General features: G+C 40.1%; 1 protein-coding gene across 1 annotated transcript in view; it reads right to left on the bottom strand.

Moving 5' to 3' along the window:
• The window catches only part of LOC126092652 (dynein axonemal heavy chain 1-like), an 894,951-nt gene that overhangs the window by 465,585 nt on the left and 404,475 nt on the right, over positions 1-24,891 (bottom strand). Inside the window, exon 30 of the mRNA XM_049908374.1 lies at positions 19,629-19,789. Within this exon, the coding sequence (XP_049764331.1) occupies positions 19,629-19,789 (161 nt within the window). The remainder of the gene's footprint in view (positions 1-19,628; positions 19,790-24,891) is intronic.

Raw genomic sequence — 24,891 nt, forward strand, 5'->3', positions numbered from 1 at the left:
CTGGAGGCTGCCAAGGCTGAGAACCATCGCAGTGCGGCAGAGTCACAGTGGGGAGAGGAGGTACCGTCCCCTGTGAAACCAACACAGGTGCCGGCAATGGGGAAGCCGGTGTCCGAGAGGCCGGAGGGTGGGTGCCCGAACGTGGACGTAGCTGATTTTGGTGACGACGTACTACCCGGTCCCCCGCCTGCAAGGTATAGAGCCGGCGGCCATTTCGGCGCAGGACCAACGCTGTATCCAACGTGGATTGTGACCAAACCCACGGGCCCAGACCGACATACCCAGTGGAAAGCCAGGTACTCCGTTTTGCAAAGACTGGTGAGGACCAGGCCGGAGGAGGTGCAGCAGAGTCCTAGGTTGACGCCCATGGAGGAGCTCGGTGGGGCTGCGTTCTTCCATTGGTGTGGTCCGGTAGGCCGTCAAGAAAAACGTCAATGCTTCCTCCGCAGGAAATTAGTGCACCTACTTTTTCATCTGTGTCTTAAATGTGCACACCATGCGCTCGGCTTCCCCATTCGATTGTGGATGGAAGGGGGGAGAGCAAACGTGCCGAATACCGAAGTGCCTACAAAAATCCTGGAAGGTCTGCGAAATAAACTGCGGTCCATTGTCCGAGACCAGGGTGATTGGCAGACCTTCCACAGAAAAGATTTTTGCTAGTGCCTGGATTGCAACTTCTGAAGTGGTTCAGGAGCAGCGAACCACATATGGGAATCGGGAATAAGCATCAATGACAATGAGCCAAAAGCCATTGAGAAACGGGCCCGCAAAATCGATATGAACACGTTCCCATGCTTGGGTTGCCAGCGGCCATGAAGAGAACGCTGCCCTGGGAGATGCTTGTTGGCTCACACACTGGGAACAGGCAGCCACCAAGTGCTCAATTTCTCTGTCAATACTGGGCCAGTACACGTCTGCGAGCCAAGGTTTTAGTACGGGAAACACCCCAGTGCCCCGCATGTAATAACGTGAGGACCTCCATTCGTAAACTTGCATGAACAACCACGCGAGGAGCTGTATCATTGGTAGCCAGAAGGAGAACTCCTTCCAAGACTGAGAGGTGGTCTCGTAGAAGAAAATAATTACGAAAAGGGTCCGAGGCCCGGCCCGGAGGACGGGACGACCACGCCTGCTGAATGAGGCGAACTACTTGCCGGAGAACCGGGTCAGCTGCCATTTCCCTGGCGACCCGAGAACTAGTGATCAGAAAGCCATTAACCGCTTGGCAGGACGCCACATCCAAATGAAAACACATAATCTCCTCTCGATCGAACGTAGGATCCGGGCCCACTGGAAGACGGGAAAGAGCGTTGGCGTTGGCATGCTGTCCTGTGGGTGAAAATGAATGCCATAATGGTACTTAGAGAGGAACAAGGCCCAGCGCTGTAGTCTGTGGGCCGCCCTATCTGGAATCAGAGAGGCGGGGCCAAATAACGATATTAACGGCTTATGGTCAGTGATTAACTGAAACTTCGTGCCATACAAGAAAGGGTGAAACTTGGTAACAGCGTAGACAATGGCCAAAGCCTCTTTTTCCTCCTGGGAGTAATGGGCCTGCGCGGGACTAAGCGTTTTAGACGCAAACGCCAGTGGTTGCTTGGAACCATCTGCGTTGCGATGGGCCAGGACCGCCCCCACCCCATACTGCGAAGCATCTGTAGCCAGGACCAACGGCTTATGGCGATCAAAAGTAGCCAAACAAGGGGCTGACATGAGGAGGTCCTTCAACGAGGTGAACGCTCGCTCGCATGCAGGCAACCAATCAAAAGGAACACCCGTGTGCAGAAGGCAGTACAGGGGGTGGGCTATAGTGGAAGCCCTGGGAATGAACCGGTGGTAATAGGCTATCTTGCCTAAAAAAGCTTGTAACTCTTTCAGCGAAGCGTGCCGAGGAAAGTTGACAATACCTTGGACCAAAGTTCCTAGTGGCTGGATGCCGTGCCGAGAGATGGTGTAGCCCACATATTCAATGGACGGTTGGAAGAAGGTTGACTTATGCAGGTTGCAATGCAAGCCCACAGACCTGAATTTGAGAAAGTGGGTGCGAAGGTTGTGCAAGTGTTCCTTCGTGCTGCGGCCTGTGACAATGATGTCATCCACGTAATTAATACAATGAGGGATTGTCGACGTGACACGCTCAAGATAACGCTGGAATATCGCCGGGGCACTGGATATTCCAAAGGCCAACCACTGGTATTGGTAAAGGCCAAACGGGGTGTTGACGACTGCCAGCCTTTTGGAGTCCTCATCAAGTGGTATCTGATGATAAGCCTCCGACAGATCGATTTTCAAAAAATATTGGCCTCCCGCCACGGCGGAGAACAATTCATCAGCACAAGGCAAAGGATAGGTGTCCACCACCAATTGGGAATTAATGGTGGCCTTGAAATCGCCACAAAGACATAATTTTCCCGAGGGCTTCCTTACAATAACGAGGGGCGAAGCCCACTCACTGGAAGAAATGGGAAGAACGACCCCTAGGGCTGTCAGCCGGTCTAGCTCTTCCTTTACCTGAGGGCGAAGAGCCAAGGGGATCTGCCTCGCACGTAGAAAATGCGGGCGAGCCGACGCCTTCAACGTTAAGTGAGCTTCAAAATCTGAAACACGCCCCAGGCCCTCCTCAAAAATATCTGGAAAGTCTGAAATCAAAGATTCCAATGATTGATAGGGAACGTCTTCGGAAACCAACTGTATGGTGTCAGCGATTGAAAAACCGAAAGCTTGAAAGGCATCCAGGCCAAAAAGGTTAGCGGAGCTTGCATCACTGACAACAATAAACGTAATAGGCCAAGTGACTGATTTGTAAGTCACGTCGCTAGTGAATTGACCCAGTAGAGGAATGAACTGTTTACCACAACCGTGTAGACGCCGGTAAGCTGGCGCCCGGTAAACTGGCGCCAACGGGGGTGATCCAAGATCGGAATAAGTTTGTGCATTCAACAACGAAACTGCCGTGCCCGTATCTACTTGCAGTTGTAACCGGCGCGACCGAACCGACACCTCAATAAAGAGTTTGCGTGCCGATGCGTCTGGAGCCTGGGCGGATGAAACTTCCTGAATGTCAACGTCCATCTCCTTTGTGCCTGCTTCCTTCGATTCTTTTGAGGCTGAGCGGCAAACTTTAGCAATGTGACCTTTTTTATGACATTTGCGACAAACGGCCCAACGCTGGGGGCACTCTGACCGATCATGATGTATATACCACGACGCACAGGACGGCAACAGGGGCCGGCAGACGGAATTCTGTTTACGCGCCGTGCGGGAGCGGCCGTAACGGCCGGATTGTACCACTCGCACGTCGTCCACCCCGGACACCGTGGACGCGGCCGTGCCACCCTGAACCGCTACGTTGCGCCACACTTCCAGCTGTTGACCTGCTGCGTGAGAGACTTCATACGATTGAGCAATGGACAGGACTTCCTTGAGGGAAGGGTCTTCTAACTGCAGAGCCCGTTGCCAGACCTCCCTATCAGGGGCCGAACGAACAATGACGTCGCGGACCATAACGTGGGCATACGACTCTCGCGACTGCTCCGTGACAAAATGACACTTGCAACTAAGACCGTGCAGGGTAGCGGCCCACGCCCGGTAAGACTGATGGGGCTGTTTCTTGCATTGATAGAACTCGACCCTAGCCGCCACAACATGCGTGCGGCGGCGATAATAGGAAGACAGCAATGAACACAATGCGTCAAAAGACAAGGACGAGGGTTCCTGCAACGGCCGCTAGCTGCCGCAAAACTTGATACAGCGAGGGAGATATCCAAGACAAGAAGAGAGCACGAAATACCTCCGCATCGGCAAGATGAAACGCCTGGAAATGCTGCCGAAGGCAATGTTCATATGCGTCCCAATCCTCCGCTGTCTCGTCAAACGGGGGAAAGGGAGGAGGGAACTGCGCCGGAGCAGACGGCGTGGAGAGCAACGCCGGTAGCACTTGTTTCATGGTGGCCATGAGCTCCGTCTGCTGCGCAACCAAAACCCGCACCAAATCCTCCATGCCGTGGAGAAGCTGCGAAATCGGAACGACGACGCAACACGCGAAAGAACGACCCTACTCATAGCCAATTGTGTAGTAACACTGTTCACGTTTACGTCGCACTTCACTTAGCGTAGACCGGGACTGTGTCCTAGGCATGCCCGATGTTAACTGACTGGGGCCGGCCCATGCTGCTGGAGTTGTTGTTGTTGTTATGCCGGCAGAGGTCGCGTCCGAATTCTTGCGTGCCCTCTGGTGGACGGGACTCTACTTGCGGCAACTACCGTCTGTGATGCGTTGTGCCAATGTGCGCCTCCCGCAATCTTTCTGGTGGCTACTGCAGTAGGGAACTCGCTTACTACTTCATCCTTTTATATAAAATTTTGTCAATGATATTGTGGTCAAATTCTTTATTTGTGCCTATTGCTTTAATTGTATTACAAAGTCCCATAGTGCTCAGAGCCATTTTTTGTATTAAGTTCCTAGTCAAAGTCTTCTTCGGACATAGGGATAGAAAGGAGACCGAGGATCAGGTGGTGGAATGCTGCATGTTTATTTGCTGGACAAAATTGGGATGAATGTGACAGTGAAGGAGTCTTTTCATTAAATTTTAAATTTATGGTTGCTGTCTTCTATTCTTAAGCTGAAGTCAATGGGGAGGGGGGGGGGGGGGGGGGGAATAAATTTCCTGGGCACTATAACTCAAAACCTAGGTTGTATGCGCATGAAAAAATCTGTGAAACAAGGCAAAAACCACTGTTCGTTTAGTGAATTAACAATGTTTCACCAAGAACCCACAGTTGATTCAATGAAAATGAAAATGATTCACACACTTTTTTGAATATATAAATTTTTCTAAATCTTTTATGGTTTCATCATTTTCAAATGATGATAATATATTTGAATGTTCCACCTGTTCCACCTCAACAGCCATGCATCTCATCAGTGCACAGCACACCTTGAGATTGAGGGGTTGTTTATAGAGGTTTATTCCATCCTCGCGATCTAGGCGGTCAAGCCAAGATCCCCATTCCCTGAGACACACAACATTCCACCACCGCACCGCACGGTGGTCACTGAAGTATGCCCAGAGCTTACGGTGACAGGGGACTGGCGGTCCTTACCAGTCCCCAGCTCAGGAACCCCGGGGTCACCAAGCCCGTACCCAGCAAATGAATGCTGAGCCCCTGGGGGCAGATTTCATCTTAAAATATGCTATCTTAACAATCAAGGAGTGAGGGATAAGGAACTTATTGTCAATAATCTTGGAATAAAAAATGGGTTTGATATTTTGTGTTTGAGTGAACACTGGGCTACTGAGAGTGACCTAAGATTCGTTTAATTTGATAATTATAATATAGCCAATATCTACTGCAGAAAATTGCATTTAAGAGGTGATGTAGCAATCTATGTTAACAAGTCACTTAGATGTTCAATCAATATACTGGATCTAGATTTTTTGTGTGACGAACTGAGCTTTGAAGCTGATGGTATAGTTTTAGACAGTTTTAAGTTATTGGTAATAACCCTGTACAGATCACCTAAGGGCGTCATCAGTTTATTTCTACAGAAACTGGACCAGCTGTTACATGTACCTGGCGAAACTAGATGGATAAATTATGATATTGTAATAGGTGGTGATCTGAATTCAGATCTTGATGTAACAACACACAAACGTAGTGTCGCTGAACTTCAAAATCTACTAAGACAATCCAACTTACACTGTGTCAATAATAGGCCCGCAAGAGAACAAGCATGTCTTGACAATATTTTTGTGAATTTTAAAACAACAGACAAATCATATGATGTGTCAGAGTTTGCATTTTCTGATCATAGTTCTGTAACCTTAAATTATACAAGTAGGTTCCCTCCTGATAAGAATAACTAAGCCTGTCCCAAAAATTGTGATCATCAGACCTGTCTCAGATGAAAAAATTCATAGATTTTGTAATTCCCTTGCTGACAGAGACTGGTTTGGCCAGTGTTATGGATACACGCCCTATTCCTTATGTAACAATTTGCCAGCAAATATACTATTTTATAGGTTTTTAAAAGTATTTCTGGCACACTTTAATGACTGCATTCCAACAAAGAAATTCAAAGTAGGCCTAACTGATCAAGTCTTGAAAACTAAAGTTCCAAAAAGACAAAATACATGGTATACAGAACAGCTGACCACTCCGAAAAACCAAGTTACAATGTTGCACAATGTTTATCGTAGATTGAAGACTAATCAAGCTAAACTAGCCTATGTTACATGTAGGAATGAACATAAAAAAGCAATCATAGAAGCCAAAAAAGCACACAATATCAGAAGTATTGAGAAATCCACCAGCTAGTGCGAAGCTGCTTGGAAGCTAATAAATAGTGTTGCTAAAGATGAAAGAAATGTTAGAATTAATATCTCTCCCCAAAAATTCAATGATTATTTTGTTAAATCAGTTTAAGAGGTAGGAAGTAGTATTGCTACACCCAAAATTAGCTCATCACACTTACTGTCAAAAAATAGTTGTAGATCATAAACAAATACAAGTACCTTCAGTTACTCTGAGGTCTCATCAGATTTTGTATTAAGAATAGTGAAACAGATAAAATCATCAGATAGTGTAGACATACATGACTTATCCTGTAACACACTGAAGAAAGTCATAGGCAGTATAGTGTACACATTGTATAAACAAATGTCTAGCTGAAAGATATTTTCCTGATGAGCTTAAATTGTCTAGGGTAGTTCAAGTTTATAAAAAAGGAGATTAAGACTCTGCCTCAAGTTACTGGCCAATTTCCATAGTCCCATCTTTTTCTAAAGTTCTGGAATGCACAATTTACAAACAATTATCTGATTACTTTGATAATATAGAAATTATTAGTGGATCTCAATATGGTTTTAGGAAAAACATGTCAACAATTGATGCGATAGATGCTGTTGTAAAATAAAGTATCTGAGGATAAAGACGTTGTTCAAGTCAGTTTTTGTTACCTAAGCAAAGCCTGTGTAGAACATACATTACTACTTGAAAAACTGGACTTCTATGGTGTTAGAGGTAATAGCCTAACTATCAAGATCATTTTTACAGAACTGTAAGCATGTTGGCAAAGAATTGTCCAGTGTAGAACTAGTTCAGGCAGCTGTCCCACAGGGATCTGTATTGGGCCCTTTCCTGTTCCTAATAATGATTAACGACCTGCTGTCATGTATTAAATCAAAAACTGTACTATATGCAGATGTGATACAACTTTTCTGAACAGCAGTAATGATCCCAATAGCCTTAAAACTTGTGTTACAGAGACAATTGCTCAAGCATCAACAGGTTTAGAGCAAATGGATTTTTGCTTAATGAAAATAAAACTCAGCAGATAGTATTTAGTCTAAAAGACAAGCTACCATCTGATGATCCTAGTTATGTTAAATTTTTAGGGGTATATTTGGATGACAAATTATCTTGTGGTCAACATGTCACGTATCTTAGTGGTAATCTATCTGTTAAGGTGACTAATGGATTTTGTACCTAAAAATTATGTTAGAATATCCTATCTCTCATTCTTCCAATGCATAATAACTTACGGTATAATTTTATGGTGAAACTCCAGTTGTGTGCGTGACATCCTTCTACTGCAGAAGAAAGCTATTAGGGTAATTAGACACACTGTAAACCTGTGTTTTCTGAGCAAAAAATTATGACAGAAGTAAACCTATATATAAACTATGTCTTAATCTATACGAAAAAGAAGCTACCCGCAGCTAAACACAGAGAAAATATACATTGCTACAACACGAGGACGAGGAGGTGTATTTATACTCCATTCCACAGACTCTCAAAATCACTCAACAGTTATGAACTAATGCAGCACAAATTATTTAATAAACTTCCACTAGCTATGCAAGATTTACCAGAGCAACCATTCAAACGAGCACTGTATGACTGGTTAGTTGCCATTCCACGACATAAGGGATTTCATCAATTGTTATATTATACTGTAATAACAAAACGATCACTCTTTTGTAACAGGAATTATATAGTATTATAAGTATGACTATAAGATTTCACCAATCATAATATTATACTGTAATAAAAAACCTATTGTTCTTTTGCAACATGAATTGTATTTTATTATATGTATGACCTTGTTAATTTTAATATTATACTGTAATAACAAATCTATTGCTCTTTTACAACAGGAATTATAGTGTGTTATAAGTATGATTTTGTAGGATTTCAACAACTGTAATATTACACTGGAATAACAAACCTATTGTACTATTGCAACATGAATTAAATTGTATTATACGTATGACTTTTGTCTATTGCCTTAATGGCCCAACATCAAAAAAATTATTTTATTCTATTCTATTCCATAGTCAAAATCACACATTATTTCTTTCAATACATCAAATATGGCCATTCCAATATAAATATGTTTACTAAACAAAATTTTTGTTTTATTCATATGAATATCAACTAAATTTTCATTAAATATTGTTCAATTTTTAAAATTTGTTTCAGCTATTAATTTATAAACTGTTTATAAACTGTAAATAAGGAAAAAAAGAAAAGGAAGTGTAAAAATCCTATAAATAAAGCTATTCTTGAAACGTTAGGCAAAAGAACAGCACTTTTTTAATGCACTTGAACATAAATGGCATGGTTACAACCCATCAAAATGAAGGAATGAATAAAATTGATGAACTACAAATTTTACTCTCAGAATGTAAAAATATTTAAATTGTTTGTTTAAATGAGCATTGGCTTACAAAAGATAGTGTCATAATTTTAAATAAGTTAAAAAATTTCAATGTAGCCTCAAGTTTTTGTAGAACAAATAGTACTCTTGAGGGCTCATGCATACTTGTAAATAACTCTGTAGAGTATAAAGTAAAACACAATTTCAATTTTCTATATGAAGGAGGAGTGTTTGAAAGCTGCTCAATTGAATTAGAAACACAAAATATTATTATTGTTTCTATATATAGAATCCCAGGTGTAGAGATAACAAAATTATTTTTATCAAAAATAAAAATTATTTTACAAATAATGGTTCAAATGGCTCTGAGCACTATGGGACTCAACTGCTGAGGTCATCAGTCCCCTAGAACTTAGAACTACTTAAACCTAACTAACCTAAGGACATCACACACATCCATGCCCGAGGCAGGATTCGAACCTGCGACCGTAGTGGTCACGCACTTCCAGACTGAAGCGCCTGGAACAGCTCGGCCACACTGGCCGGCATACATGTGTAAATTTTGGACACAAAGTCAAAACTACTGAAACAAATATTTTTTGGGTAGATTATAACCTAGAAACACAAGTTTGTGAGTTGTTAACTGCAGAATGCTTCTCTGGTGATTGTAAAAGTCTACAGATATCTCCGGGAAACTTTCAGATATTTAAGATACATCAAGATGCATTACTGTGCTATCTGTTGGACAAGAAGAAACAGTTAGCTGTTTGTGAAGATTTCAATACAGATTTCTTAAAAGATACGGATGGTAAAAATGAACTAGAATCATTATTTGGATGTTTTAACTAATCTCATCAGTCAATTTTCCACCTTGTGTGCAGTAAGATAGTAGGATACTGATTAATAACAAAAAAATATTATGATATTGTCTTTTGCTGTGAGGTCAGTGCATTTGACTGCCATGCAGTGAGCCTGGGTTCAATACCCTGTCCTCATCATCAATTCATCATCATACTGAGAAGCAAGTCACTCAATGTGGTGTCAACTGAAAAGACTTGAAACTCAGCAGCCGAACAACCCCAGGTGGGGACGGACTCCCACCCATCAGTGTCATACAATCAATTCATTTCATTTTATCACATCATCTGAAGGAAAATCATTAAAATATTTACAATTATGTACAGCCAGACAAATTAGTCATCCAGATAATAAGACTAAAGCTGTATGGGGTATTGTCAAATGGGAAACAGGAAAGCATGTCAGTGTACAAGATACTGTGTTAATTAAACTAAATGACAATATTGTGACCGAGGATTTACAAATTGGAAGTACTTTTAATAATTGCTTTCTAATTGTGGCAGCAAAAATATGATTAAATGATTCAGCTGAGGAAGCAAATGAGTGTATTAAAAATATAATTCCACACAGCATTAAGTAACTAGAAGCAGCACCAACATCCTCCACAGAAATTAAAATAATTATAAAAATTCTAAAAAACAAAAACATATGTGGTGTTGATGGAATTTCACAAAGAATTCTGAGAAGCTGTTCCAACCCAATAAGTGATATTAGCCTTAGTGATATATGCAATGCATCACTGACACATGGAATTTTTCAGACAGATTAAAATAAGCTATTGTTAAACCTTTTCATAATAAAGATTAGAAGACAAGCTTAAGTAATAATCAACCAGTATCTGTACTGACATCTTCCAGAATATCCAAAAAAGTAAAGTACTCAAGAAGTGTCTCAAATTTAAGTAGAATCAATTTACTTAGCACATCACAGTTTGGATTCCAGAAGGTTCCTCAACTTGAAATGCTATTCACACATTCGCTCTTCAAATATTACAAGCCTTACATAATAAAGTATCATAAGTTGGTGTTTTTGTAATTTTTCCAAGGTGTTTGATTGTGCAGATCATGATACTCTGTTACAAAAACTCAAGTTTTATGGAACTGATTACTTAAATACACACAGTTGGTTTGAATCATACTTATCAAACAGAATGCATAAAGTTGTGCAGAGTAACTCCAAGAATTATTAAGTGTTTTTCAGGAAATGGACTCTCCCTAATCATGGAGGGGAATGAAAAAAAAATCAGTTATGTATAACAAATAAAGTCATGCCAATAACTGACGTAACACATGACCAGGAGTCAGTAAATGTGGTAGACTGCTCCAAATTTCTGGGTGTACATGCTGATGAAAACTTGAACTGGAAGAAGCATATTACTGAGTTCTCGAACAATTAGGTTCAGCTACTTTTGCTCTTCATATAATTGCTAATCTTGTAAACAAACAAACTGACCTCCTGACATATTTCCTCTCAATAATGTCTTATGGAATAATTATCTGTGGTAACTCACTACATATAAATTAAGTACTGATGCAGTGTTCAGTGATGGATGTCATGTAGCTACTTATGGAGTTAGGCATTTTAACTGCAGTGTCATAAGACGTATATTCGCTTATGAAATTCATCATAATCACAATTTGGGAAGAACAGGGAGGTCCATACTTACAACACTAGATGGAAAAGTGACTTTCACTACCCATTATTAAACTTGTCAGACACTGAGAAAGGAGTTCAATATGTAGCAACAAAAATCTTTGATCATTTGCCCAATAAAATAAAATATCTGACAGACAGCAAAGCAAATTTTAAGTCTAACCTCAAATATTTTCTCCTGCACAACTTCTTTTCTACACCGTGGATGAATTTCTATTTAAAAACTGGTATTCAGTTTAAAAAAAAAATAAATAAAAATAAACTTGTTTTTCAGCATAACTGCATGAGTAAAAAACATATGTTCATTAATGTTAACACTAATCGTGTATACATATCCTATAAAGTGACGATCACAGGAATCAGACTGGCTTCTTTCTATGCCAATCTTTTCATGTACCACTTGGAGGGGGGATTTATAAGCATTCAGCCCTGATTTGGTTTAGATACACTGATGACATCTTTGCTATGTGAAATCCTTGATGATAACTTCATCCACAGCAAGTGTCAGCTATGCACTTACAGGAGCTGGGCAAAAATATAGATACACCACAACAAATGCTTGATTAAACATAATACACATGCTAGCCAAGCTTGCAGGTGGTGCTGTCAATGTTTGACCATGAATGGCACTTGCGCGATGCCCTAAATACGTTGCTACTGTCAGTTGTGGTCACAACTGCTAGTGCAGTATATCACAGCTACGTGAATTCGAACTTGGGGAAATTGTTGGTGGTCATATAGCGAGTGCTTCTGTAACCAAGGTAACTGAAGTATTTGGTGTTTCAAGAGGCACCATATCAAAGATTTATGAGGCACATAGGAAAAGCTACGTCACAATGTGGACATAATTTTGAGTTGCGTGATCGTAACACAGGTCAATGAAAAGGATTTTGGCGAAAAGTAAGAGATCAACATCTGAAAAAGTCACTGCAGAACTGTATGTTGCACTCACAAACCCAATCAGCACCAAGCCAACGTCAAAAAATCCACTAAGTTAGGAATTGCAGGGAGAGCTGGAATTTCAAAACCGCATGTTAGTGATTAAATGCTTGTAACAGGAAAACGAAGTGCCATAGCCAAAAACCCTGGGCTATTGAGCAATGGAAGAAAAACATTTGGTCAGATGAGTCTTGTTTCACACTGTTTCAAACTTCTGGTTGAGTTTTCGCCTGGCATATACCATCCCAAGCCTACGATGCAGACTGTTTGCTGCCAAGAGCGAAAGCTGGCAGAGGTTTGGTGATTTGGACAATCATATTATGGTATTTCTTGGACCCCATGGTTACTCTAGAAGGTTGACTTGCTACCAAGGATTATGTGACCATTTTTGCTGATCAGGTCATCCAATGGTATAATATTTGTTTCCTGATGTCAATGCTGTGTTCCAAAATGACAGAACCCCAGTTCACACAGCTTGCATCATTCAGACTGGTTCAGTGAGCACGAGGATGAACTGTCACGTCTCCCCTGGCCACCAGATCTCAGTATGATTGAGCCTTTGTGTGGTGAGCAATTGCTACCCATCTCCTGCAGTGTTATCTGAACTAGGCACTATTTTACCGACAGAATGGTAGAAGTTCCCTTTGAACACCATACAGGATGTACATTTATCCATTCCAAGATGGAATGGAAGCTGTTTTGAATGCCAACTGTTTTCCTACACCATCTTAGGTATGGTAATTTGTTGGGTGTGTGGTGTTCCTGCACTTTGTCTACCCCCTGTATGTTCACATTACGGTTACGCAAAAACAGCAGTTACTCACATTTAGACAGTTTCTATCCTTTAAATATCAAACTTTCCCTCTTATACAGCTCTTGCATTAAAGGCAAACATATTTGTTCAGATGCAGACTCTTTACAGCAACACCACCACGATTCTCACATCAGCCTTCATTGTATGTAATTATCCTATCAGAATAGGACAAAAGCAGGTTTCAGGGCATCAAACTCAATCCTGGTACTGCTGATCCCTTCAAAATACAATGTAGGAGTGCACCTCTAGTCACTTGTCAGCACTATCCTGGTCTTGAATGTATTAGTCAGCTACTTCAAAAGGACTATGACTTCCTAAAATCGTGCCCTGAAAGAGGCCCATTCTGTCTTATATTTTCACAATTTCCAAAATACTGTCCTGGTCAGACCCCACGCTCCATTCACATCTATTTCTCTACCCTGTGGCTCCTACCAATGTGGCCATACCCATTGTAAATCAGGTTTTACCCTCCTGCCATCACCTACACCAGTCCTGTAACAGGAAAAATGTTTACCACCAAAGGCAGAAGAAATAGCTGTGAAACATGTGCTGTACCAGTCATGTAAACAGTGTTTGGTGTTCTACATTGGTTGACTACCACCAAGTTATCACATGGGATGAATGGGCACAGACAGAGAGAGCGTAATGGCAACACACAGTATCTTGTTGCAGAGCACGCTGTACGACATGAGAGTCGTGACCTAAGTGCCTGTTTCACCGCTCATGCCATCTCTGTTCTCTCTCCCGCCATCAGTTTCTCAGAACTCCACATGTGGGAACTACTTAGTTCTTCCCACCCACATGCCCACCTGGGCTAAATTTATGTTGATTTTTGTGGTCTCAGCATTTCTTTTCAGTAACTATTCCCTTCATTCACTGTTTTTATTTTTCCACAATCTTTTTATTTTTTTTTTCCTTTTTTTACCTTCCCAGGCCTCACCTGCCTACCATGCATAGTGTCCTATAATTTCCACTCTTATTGACTCTTTCACAATGTTTTTTTTTTTTCAGTAATTTCTGTCTAGCTTATTACTGCCACTACTGTTTATTTTCTCATAATCTTCTATTTTATGACCTGTCTATTTTTCCCTGCCCAGTGCTCACCTGTCTACCATATGTAATACCCTAAGCCTTCCATTAGAAAAGGAAACACACGCACATCCATTCTGATTGGTTCAAGCTGCGGGAGGTCGCAGTCATGTGTCTGATTGCTTGTGTGAATAAATGTGTATGTGTTTCCCCTTCTGATGAAGGTTTTGGCTGAAAGCTAATGTGTAAGTGTCGTTTCACTGTTCCTGTTTTCACTTCACTGTGTCACCTTTACAGAGAGTAGCAATCTATTTTTCCCTTATGTTGTTGATATTCCAACTTGGAATCTTCGTTGTTTGAAACAGTCAAAAAATTTGTATTGTTGCAGCCATATTTAAGATTCCTGTCATAGGAGCTATTAGGCAAGATGGCGACTGGTACCGAGAAAGTGTATCCTGTGTTTGAAATGCATTCACACCAGTCTACCACAACAGTGCAATGTACATGAAGTTCTACAAAGATGTATCACTGCCAACTCCATTTGGCACAGCTTAAAGCTTCAGGATGCCTCTGCAATGTGAAATCAATGGGTTGGTCAGCAGTGAGTCAAGAAACTGTTGATCACATGTGCAGGGGTGTTGGAAGTAGCCCAAAGAAGTTGATGAACAGAGGAAGCAGAGAGCTGAATATACCACAGCTGACTATTTGGAAGATCTTAAGCAAATGATTGCAAGTAAAGTCTTACTGCTTGCAATTACTACAAGCCCTGACAAATTCAGACACTTGGATTTTTTGGCACAGTTGCAATGGCTTATGGAAGAGGATGGGTTTTGTGAAAAACTCATCTTCAGTGATGAAGCAACATTTTTTTGTGAATGGTGCAGTGAACAGGCACAATGCATGAATCTGCCTCCTCTATCAGCATACCTACCAGAACTGTAATTTTGCATCAACAGTGCTTTTCAATAGATAATGGACATGACACAATGAGTGTGGGAAGAACTTGATTATCAACTAGATATCATCAGAATCAGTAGGTGGACACATATGGAGAACTTGTGATATGTGGGAAAAAAACATTGAGTTTTTCTGTGTGCATGCATATGGGAAATAATTTAGCTACAGCAAATCTATGAAATTGCTTCGATCATTTATATCATTTATAGTAACCTTGTCCTTTTTCTTCCTGTCTTTGTCCATTATAGAACAGTTTCCTTCACTTTTCTGTGCCCCAGTCCTTCCATATTCAATCCTTTTTCCCTAAACAATTCTTTGTCAATTGTTTCTTCAGCTTTTGTATTTTTTTTTTTCTATATCCTGTTGCACTTTATGGATCCAGCTTGACTTTTTATCCCAAAAATATCTGAAGAACTTTTTGGTTACTCTACTGTCTTGTATTTGATATGCATGTTTTATAAACAACAGTCATTTTTTTCTCATTACTACTTCTGAAATGTTTTCTATGTTTCAATAAATTTCTTCATTACTTCATAATTTACAACCTTCCACATTTTTCATGGGCCTGATATTTTCCTTATTATTCAACTTTAAATTCTAATTTTCTCATTTACAGTTTAATGCTTGTATACAGACATTCTGACTTCATTACTATATTATGAGGCCTTATTTTTGCATTTTTAGACCTGCATTTTTTATTATAAAGGTCTTCAATTATAAAATATGTCCTTTCCATTCTATGTATCATTTCTTTTGAGCAGTTTTGTCCAAACTACTTCATTGGATTATCTCCCCAAGACAACTAAATTTTTTAATGTTCTTAATTTGGTCAATGTCTGTTTTCAGAAATTACTATCATCATCATCATCATTAAGCTTTTGATGTAGTATTTGGAAATGAACAATGTGCAAGACATGTTCATTGCCACAACTAAATCAAACATATTGATTGGTGGGGTTCTGGTATGACAAAGATGGAGCAATTCCTGACAGTCTTAGTCAAGACAACTTCTTGCTGAATCTGAAGTTAGAACTTCAAATGGAGAAAAGACATTACTTGAATCGCATGCAGCACAAACTTCAAACTTGCAAAATGATGCAGGCCTGGTTCAGTGCCAATGGCTATGCTTGCTCCAGCCACCACAGTTTACAACAGTTCAGGCCAAGTCATACACTCATTGTGATAAAATGGGTACATGAATTAAAGTAGATTTTGAAAAGAATTTTAACATTTCCCCTTTCCAGTGATAAGATATCTGTAGTGCACTTGAGTTATTTGACCTATTCGTCAATGAAGTAATCAATGTAATTACCCAGGGAAATGAAGATACACTTTACCTAAGAATCATCCCGATCCTTCTGTAATCACTGAGGAAATGAAATGTTTCGTGGTAAATCTAGTCCTTAGGAGGTAGGCCTACGATTTAAAAAAAAAAGTATTGGGAAAGCAATAATGGACAAATAATAAGCTGGTGTATAGTGCAAAGAGGATGAATAGATGTGAAAGGGTCTTTTGGTTGGCTCATTTTTCTAACAGTGATAAATTGTGGAAAATTCATGGTGCAAACAAATAGTGATAAATTGTGGAAAATTCAACCTCTTATTACTCACTGTAAGACAGATTTCCAAATATTTTGTTCCTGAACAGAATTTGTTCTATGATGAAAGCATGGTCAGGTATTTCGGGAGGCATGGACCGAAACAATTTATTCAAGGTAAACCAATCAACTTCAGAAACAAGGTCTGCTCACTGAATACCTTGTGGTTACCCGATGGACTTCAATGCGTATTCAGACTGGTCAGCTAGTCATGAGAGAGATTAGGGCTTGTACAGAGGCATATAGGTGGTCATTTTTCCCTCGTTCTGTTTGGGAGTGGAACAGGTCAGAGAAGATGCTAGTTGTGGTATGAGGTACCCTCCGCCACGCACCGTATGGTGGATTGCAGAGTATGTATGTAGATGTAGATGTAGATCCCAAGGCAGGGAAGTGTTTCAGCAAAGCAACTGTGCTTCTCATAAAAACTACTGAAGATTTACCTCCAGAAATGAAATCACCATTTCACTTCTATTTCGACAACTTGTTTACAGTGCTTGCTCTTGTTTACAACAATAATAGTGACTTCTGAAAACAGACATTGACTAAATTAAGAAGGTTAAAAAAATTTAAATGTTTTTGGGAGATAATCCAAGAAAGTACTTTGGAAAAAGCTACTATAGAAGAAAGGGAATGTAAAATGGAAAGGATATATGTTATAACTGAAGACTTTTATAATAAAAGATGCTTATCTAAAAATGCAACAAGAGAGCAAAGTTTTGGGGCACTGGGACTGTGAGAGAATATAATATCCCTAAAAACTGACCTCTTCCAAAGAAGAAGGAAATGTAGCAAGATGAAAGATGCACTATTCATTCTGCAGCACAAGATGATAATGGTCTGTTTCTGCATAAATTGTATGACATCTACATTGTTTCTGTGGCATCATATACAACTGTTGTGAATCTAGTAACTAGTCTTTAAAAATATTGTCAAGGGTCAAGGGACCCCATGGAATGCCTCGACCCTTCATACAGACAGAATACTACAAACAATTGGTGAAACTGATCAAACGGGCCAAAATACGAATCAGTATAAGAAAAATATTCCTAACAGGAAATGATGCGAGGCTCTTTTCAGTTCTTTATTGGAGAGGTACTTGATACCACCACCAAAAGGATCTGGACTAACCCCACATTCCAGTACTGTAGCAGATAAGTTCTGGTTCAATGGAATGAACCACCAGATTGTGAAAATACAGGAACTCAAAGAAAGACAACGTGCTGGAATAAATTGTAAAACACCATTACATACCAGTGCAAGAAACATTATGTGGGACTGTGTTGAATGTTTTGCTGCTTATCATACCAAGTACAGTTTCGTAAGTTGTGTGTATGATAAAGACATCCTGTGAAACAGTACTGAATGCCTTCTCTGAAACTACCTAGAACAGATAGTTAGGAACTCCACTCATGTTGGAACCATATTGGATCTAATGGCAACAAACAGGGCTGACCTCTCTGAGGATGTCCACATCAAAACTGGTATCAATGACCATAATGTGGTTGTGGCAACAATGATTACCAAAGTGCAAATGACAACTAAACCAAGTACAAAGATATACACATTCAGTAAACTAAATAAAATATTAGTAGTGTCATATCTCAATGAGGAACTTGAAACTTTCAGCAGAGGGTAGAAGCACATAGAGGAACTATGGCTCAAGTTTAAACAAATAGTTGACGAAGCACTGGACACGTACATACCCAGTAGCACAGGACATCATGGAAGGGAACCTCTGTCGTATACAGTCACTGTAAAAAAACTTCTAAAGAAATAGAGACTACTGCATAATAGGTGTAGAACAAAGCATAGAGCATAGATAGAGAGATGCTGAGTGAAACGAGTTTTGCTGTCAAGAGAGCAATGCACGATGCCTTCAATGAATACCATAGCAAACCAAAGAAATTCTGGTTGTTTGTAAACACTGTCACATGCACCAAAGTTAATGTCCAGTCACTAGAAAATTAGACAGGAACTGAAATTGAGGGAGCAAAGCAAAAGCTGAATTACTTAGCTCTGTTTTCAAATGCTCCTTTACGAAGGAAGACCCAGGAAAATTGCTCAATTTAATCCTTGTACCACTGAAAAGATGAATGAAATAAGTATCTGTGTCAGTGGTGTTGAGAAACAGCTGAAATTGTTAAAACCGAACAAGCTCCAGGGCCCGATGGAATACCTGTCGGATACTATACCAAATTTGCAGTTCACTTAGTCCCTCTTCTAACTATAATCTGTCATAGATCCCTTGATTTGCACTTCACACACACACACACACACACACACACACACACACACACACAAATACGAAGAAGAAGAAGAAACCCACATAGTATCCTATGACTAAAATATCAACAAGTCACTGTTTAGGGACATGAAATATATCTGCGCACACTCCACTGCAGAGTGAAAATTTCATTCTGGAGACCTCAGATTATTGGTAGAATACTGGGGAAGTGCAATTAGTCTACAAAGGGGATTGCTTACAAATAACTCGTGCGACCCATCCTACAATATTGCTCAAGTGTGTGGGACCTGTACCAAATAGGACTAATGGGGGATATTGGATGTATACAGAGAAGGGCAGCATGAATGGTCACAGGATTGTTTAATCTGTGGGCGAGTGTCGCAGAGATAATGAAGAAACTGCACTGGGAGACCCTTGAAGACAGGCATGACCTATCCCGAGAAAGTCTATTAACCAAGTTTCAAGAACTGGCTTTAAATGATGACTCTAGGAATATAGTACAATTCTCTTGGTATCATTCACATAGGGATGTTGAGGAGAAGATTAGAATAACTACTGCATGCACAAAGGCATTCAAACCATCATTCTCCCTGTGTTCCATATGTGAATTGAATGGGAAGAAACCCTTTATTTATAATTTGAACACATGTTAATTTGTTTCTCTCAATTTAAAAGTGTACGTATGGCTCTCAACAGTGTTTCATATTGCATATATGGTATATTACATTAAATCTAGAAATGTAAAATTGGTTTTTTACATTAAATGCTTCTTTTTTGGCACTAATGGATTAATTAACTTACTTGTATTTTCAAGTTCTGGAAAGCTGAGGAAATGAAAGCAATTAAGAAGTCGAGCAGTGACCTGATTAATTACCTTACTTGTATTTTCAAGTTCAGGAAAGCTGAGGAAATGAAAGTGCCTGAGAAGTCGAGCAGTGACCGGATTCCGTCCTCCACCAGGAGGGCCCATGGCCCCAACAAAAATCACATCCACAAGTGTACGAAATTCACCAATGTTTCTTATATCATACCAACCTGTGGAACAAAAATGTCCGTAAATAACCAAAGTGAATTCTTTCTTTCTCTGGAAAATAAGCCACGAAATGAAGATGGTTTAATGATAGGACACACACCAGTGTATAGTGATTATCAACTATGTGTAAGTAAACAAAACAATCATCAGCTAAATAGTCAAACACATTTCAGTAAAACCAAAAAGTAATAAAAAGTTTGTTATTCTTAAAAATACAGCCAACTGGTTAAAAAATTCGTAAAATTTTGAGACTGATTATGTACAAGTAGCCATTAAAGTAAATTAAATTCTCCTTCAATCAGTTTAGGTGTATCATGATAAATTAATCAAAAATTTATGAATATCAAAACACAAGCCACGTCCTTTGCCATTTCATGAATAGGCATCACTTGAGAAGCTAATGTGTATCCTAAAACACAGTGGCATACTGAAATCTGTTTGCCATAAGCACTGAATATTGGTTAGTTCATTCACCAGCAAAGGTATCCTTGTATCAAAGAGTGATGTCCAAAACAAGTATCTTAACAGCGCCATTGAAGAAGCTGTTCGACCACTTCCCTCTGATTCAGCAGAGGAAATAAGACGTGAAACATGTCGTGCAATTATGAAGGCTTGCCCACAAAGGAGCAATATATCTGTGGCAGAGAGGGCTGCTCTACGCAAGCTTCGCCTGGATACTCAGATGGTGGTACTCCCAGCAGATAAAGGTAATGCTACTGTTTTATTGTCTCGGGACGAATACCACGATAAAATGTACAATTTATTGAGTGATAGCATGTACCAGAAGATCAGCAGGGATTCCACTAATCGAGTGGCGAAGGAAACTGTTTCGCTTCTGAATTATTCTCCCTTTCCACCAAAAGTTGTTCGGAGATTGAAACCAAGTGGTCCGGTGCCTCCTAGACTTTATGGACTACCAAAGGTCCACAAGAAAGATGTTCCTCTATGCCCCATAGTGAGTAACATAGATTCTCCGACCTATGACGTTGCCAAACATCTGGCATCACTGTTGAGGACTCTTGTGGGAAAATGTACTCACCACATAAGAAACTCGGTTGACTTCATTGGTAAATTGAAATAATTGAAAATGAACCCGTCTGATATATTAGTTAGTTTTGATGTGGTGGCTTTATTTACAAAGGTTCCCCTTCCAGAATCTCTACAACTTATTGAAAGAAGTTTTGACAAAGAGATTTCAGCTTTATTTAAACATGTTCTGACCTCCACATATTTCTTATTTAACAACGAATTTTTTGAACAGATGGACGGAGTCGCTATTGGTACTCCCTTATCCCCTCTGGTGGCCAATTTATTTATGGGGGACTTCGAGGAGAAGGCGCTTGAATCTGCTGACTTGAAACCCACGGTATTCTGGAGGTATGTTGATGACACCTTTGTAGTCTGGCCCCATGGTGAAGACAACTTGCAAGACTTCTTTAAGACATCTGAACTCCCTCCACAATCAAATGAAGTTCACAATGGAAATTGAAAAGGAGGGATGCCTTCCATTCTTGGATGTTTTGGTTCAGCACAGAGAGGATGGCACTTTGGGACATGAAGTGTAGAAGTGTATAGGAAGCCGACGCACACTGATCTGTATTTACGTGCAAATAGCTGCCACCATCCTGCCCAGACAATGAGTGTTCTCCAAACTTTGACTCACAGAGCACTTACTATTTCTGAGGAAAGCAGTCTGCAAGATGAACTTTCCCACTTACAAAGAGTGTTTGAAGACAATGGGTACTCACCACAACAAATACAGAGGGCACTGAAAATGAAACTGAAAGAGGCCACAAAGAAAGCAGAAGAAGATGAAGAAACCTTTAAATCGATGGCTTTCCTACCACACGTGGGTAGCCTCTCATCAAAAATAGGACGCATTCTCGGCAGACACAAAGTAAAAGTGATTTTTCATCCTCCACCCAAGACAGCTGCGCTCGTGGGTTCCGTCAAAGATGATTTGCTGCTCCAAAAATCTGGGGTTTACAAAATTCCATGTGAATGTGGCCTTTCTTACATCGGACAAACAACTCGTATCGTCCAAGAAAGATGTACAGAACACCGGAGGTACACACGACTTTCACAACCTAACAAGTCGACAGTGACAGAGCACTGTATTGATAATGGTCACAGTATGTTGTATGACAACGTCGAAATTTTGGCAACTACATCATACTTTTAGGACTCGATAGTGAAGGAGGCAATTGAAATTCGCTTGACGACGAATTTAATTAATAGAAATAGTGGTTTCAATCTTGATAAATCATGGAATCCGGCACTCGCTGTAATAAACTCGCAAAGACGTCGTCACAGTGCAGCTCACAATGATATATCGATATGCCGACACAGATCAACTGCGGAGTCATAGATACAACTCGTGCATTATGCACGTCTCTGCCGCCGACCAACGTCTCTGGTGCATTTGCACCTGTGGCCGCATGCACAGTCACGCGGTACAACAGTATAAAGGAACGAAGCGAGCACTGGAGCGGCAGTCTTGCGGCTCACTCTAGATTTCTGAACGTTATACAGCCGCAATATTAGAAGAAGAAGGAGATTTATTGCGGCTGCACACCTGAAACTTAATGGAACAAGTATCTTAACAGTTCCTGTTTCACTTCAACGGCTCGGTGGGACTACAGTACAGACGACAGTTTCATCAACAAAAGCTTACTGTCCTTCTATTCCACCCACTCTTCCTCTCATTTGTGTATGATCCTGGGCAACAGAAAAGTTACTGTATGAAGCCAGAAAGAGTGAATCATGTAAGCCTCCTGCTGTATTTATCAATTTGTTTCTTTGAGTTTCTACATGCATCATCAGGAGAACACCGTCTGCTAAATCTTTTATAGGCCTCTGTGACTTTTTACTTTTGTACATCGCTGTGCCCTTGACATGTTTGGGTGTCTTGTGACTGTTTGGGTGTACTTAAACTGGAAAAAGATTAGCAGCTCAAAATTTAGTAACATTTCTGTGTGTTTGGTGGTACTATTACTAAAGACAGTGCAGTGGGACAGGCACACTTGAACCTAATTCCAGTGATATTGACCTTTTTTAAGGATAAGTCAGGTGGGAGGAATGCCCTGTTTGAGAAAGGTCCCTTTAAAGTTGGAAGTTAATTCAATAAATGGGGAATGCAGAACAGAAGACTCAGCAAGCTTATTACATCAGAGTGTTATGGAAATTAGGGGTAAAATAGATCAACTGCTAATAGATCTTGACACTGGTTATTTGGTTCTCAGAACATCATGGCTGTAATTAGGGTGTATGACATCCTTATGCAGTATTATTATTTGACGCCCCCTGTTCTTAAACTTCATTACTGATATTCATTTACAGTTGTGTAATCATTAAGTTCATTGCTAAACTTTACTTAAGTATTTAAATAACATATAACATGAAGCACATGTGCAAGTTAAATATTAAAAAATCATGAAATAATTGCCACACTTCAACAGCTCCTTTTACTGAAAAATTACCACAAAAGCATCAAACTTCGACACAATGTATGGTAAAAATACTAAGAAACTCAATACAGTTTAATATCCTACCAAAATTACTTCATTTAAATGTGAAATTTAGAGAGTCCCAAATGCATGACACAATACCATTTAACAGACCTTTTCTTAAATACAGAGAAGTTAGAGAAATGACTTCCTCCTTCCTTTTGTGTATGCAAATTTGTTTATCATTTGCTGAAAATCCGCACTAACTGTCATGCCTGATTCTACGGCTGGCAGTCTAAGACTGACATGTCGTTCTTGATTATCTGCTGTCCACAGGTAGTTCTTAATTCATTTTAAAACAAAGTGCCCCAACCAGCAATGCCACACATGTTCTGTGATCCTGGTGCTGACTGATCATCCAAACATTCCCACACAGACTTTACCACGTGTACACAGTATTCGGTATATTCCCAACATTTCAAGTAGCTCCCTTTGCTCCTTTGCCGATCTGAGACACTCTTTGATCTTCTTTGCCAGTTTATAAAAACTCTTTAAGCTGTATTTGCACAATATATAGCCAATTCTGTCTGTCGCTCTGGGATTGTATGGTATAAATGCAGTATCTGACATATCTTATTCCAATGTGTCAATTCACTGAGTGTTTGAGGGAAATGAATGTCTTTAAGTTATATCCTTTGTGGATATTAACACTCTTCTGTAACTCATCCTGAAGAGTTTGCAAAATCTTAGAATGCAACATACTAATTTTTCTCCAGATCTCAACACAATCTGATCGTGTTTGTTTTTCAGGACATTTGTGTTCATCTCCTGAGTCAGATCATTCATCAAAGAATCTCTAGCATTTAATTTCACGTTTCCTTTTTAATTCTCAGCAGCTGATTCCAAAATCCTGATCTCCCTACGTTTCTTTTTAGCTAAATCCTATATATATATTTTGAGAGGCCAATGTCAAAATACCCAGACATGGGAGCAGGGGTCGACAAGAGGTTCGTGAACTTACACCACTTACTGCCCAAACCACCCCGTTTCTGAGCCAAAAATATCCTTTTAGAATGGGAAGAGTTAGCCCCGAATATAATACGATATGACATAAGTGAGTGAAAATAAGCAAAGTAGACTAATTTCCGTGTCGAATGATCACTCACTTCAGATACCGTTCGAATAGTAAAAATGGCAGCATTAAGTCTTTGAACGAGACCCTGAACATGGGCTTTCCACGACAGCTTACTATCTATCTGAACACCTAGAAATTTGAACTGTTCAGTTTAACTAATCATATGCCCATTCTGCGAAATTAAAACGTCAGGTTTTGTTGAACGGTGTGTTAGAAACTGTAAAAACTGAGTCTTACCATGATTCAATGTTAGTTTATTTTCTACAAGCCATGAACTTAGGCCATGAACTGCACTATTTGAAACTGAGCCAATGTTGCACACAACATCCTTTACTACCAAGCTAGGGTCATCAGAAAACAGAAATATTTTAGAGTTACCTGCAGTTCTAGAGGGCATATCATTTGTGTAAATAAGGAACAGGAGTGGTCCCAAAACTGATCCCTGGGGCACCTCCCACTTGACCGTACCCAACTCAGACCCCACATCACAGCCATTCTTACCATTGTGAATAATGACCTTTTG

The sequence above is a fragment of the Schistocerca cancellata genome, chromosome 7 (genome assembly GCF_023864275.1).
Source record: "Schistocerca cancellata isolate TAMUIC-IGC-003103 chromosome 7, iqSchCanc2.1, whole genome shotgun sequence".
NCBI classification, from domain to species: Eukaryota; Metazoa; Arthropoda; class Insecta; order Orthoptera; family Acrididae; genus Schistocerca; species Schistocerca cancellata.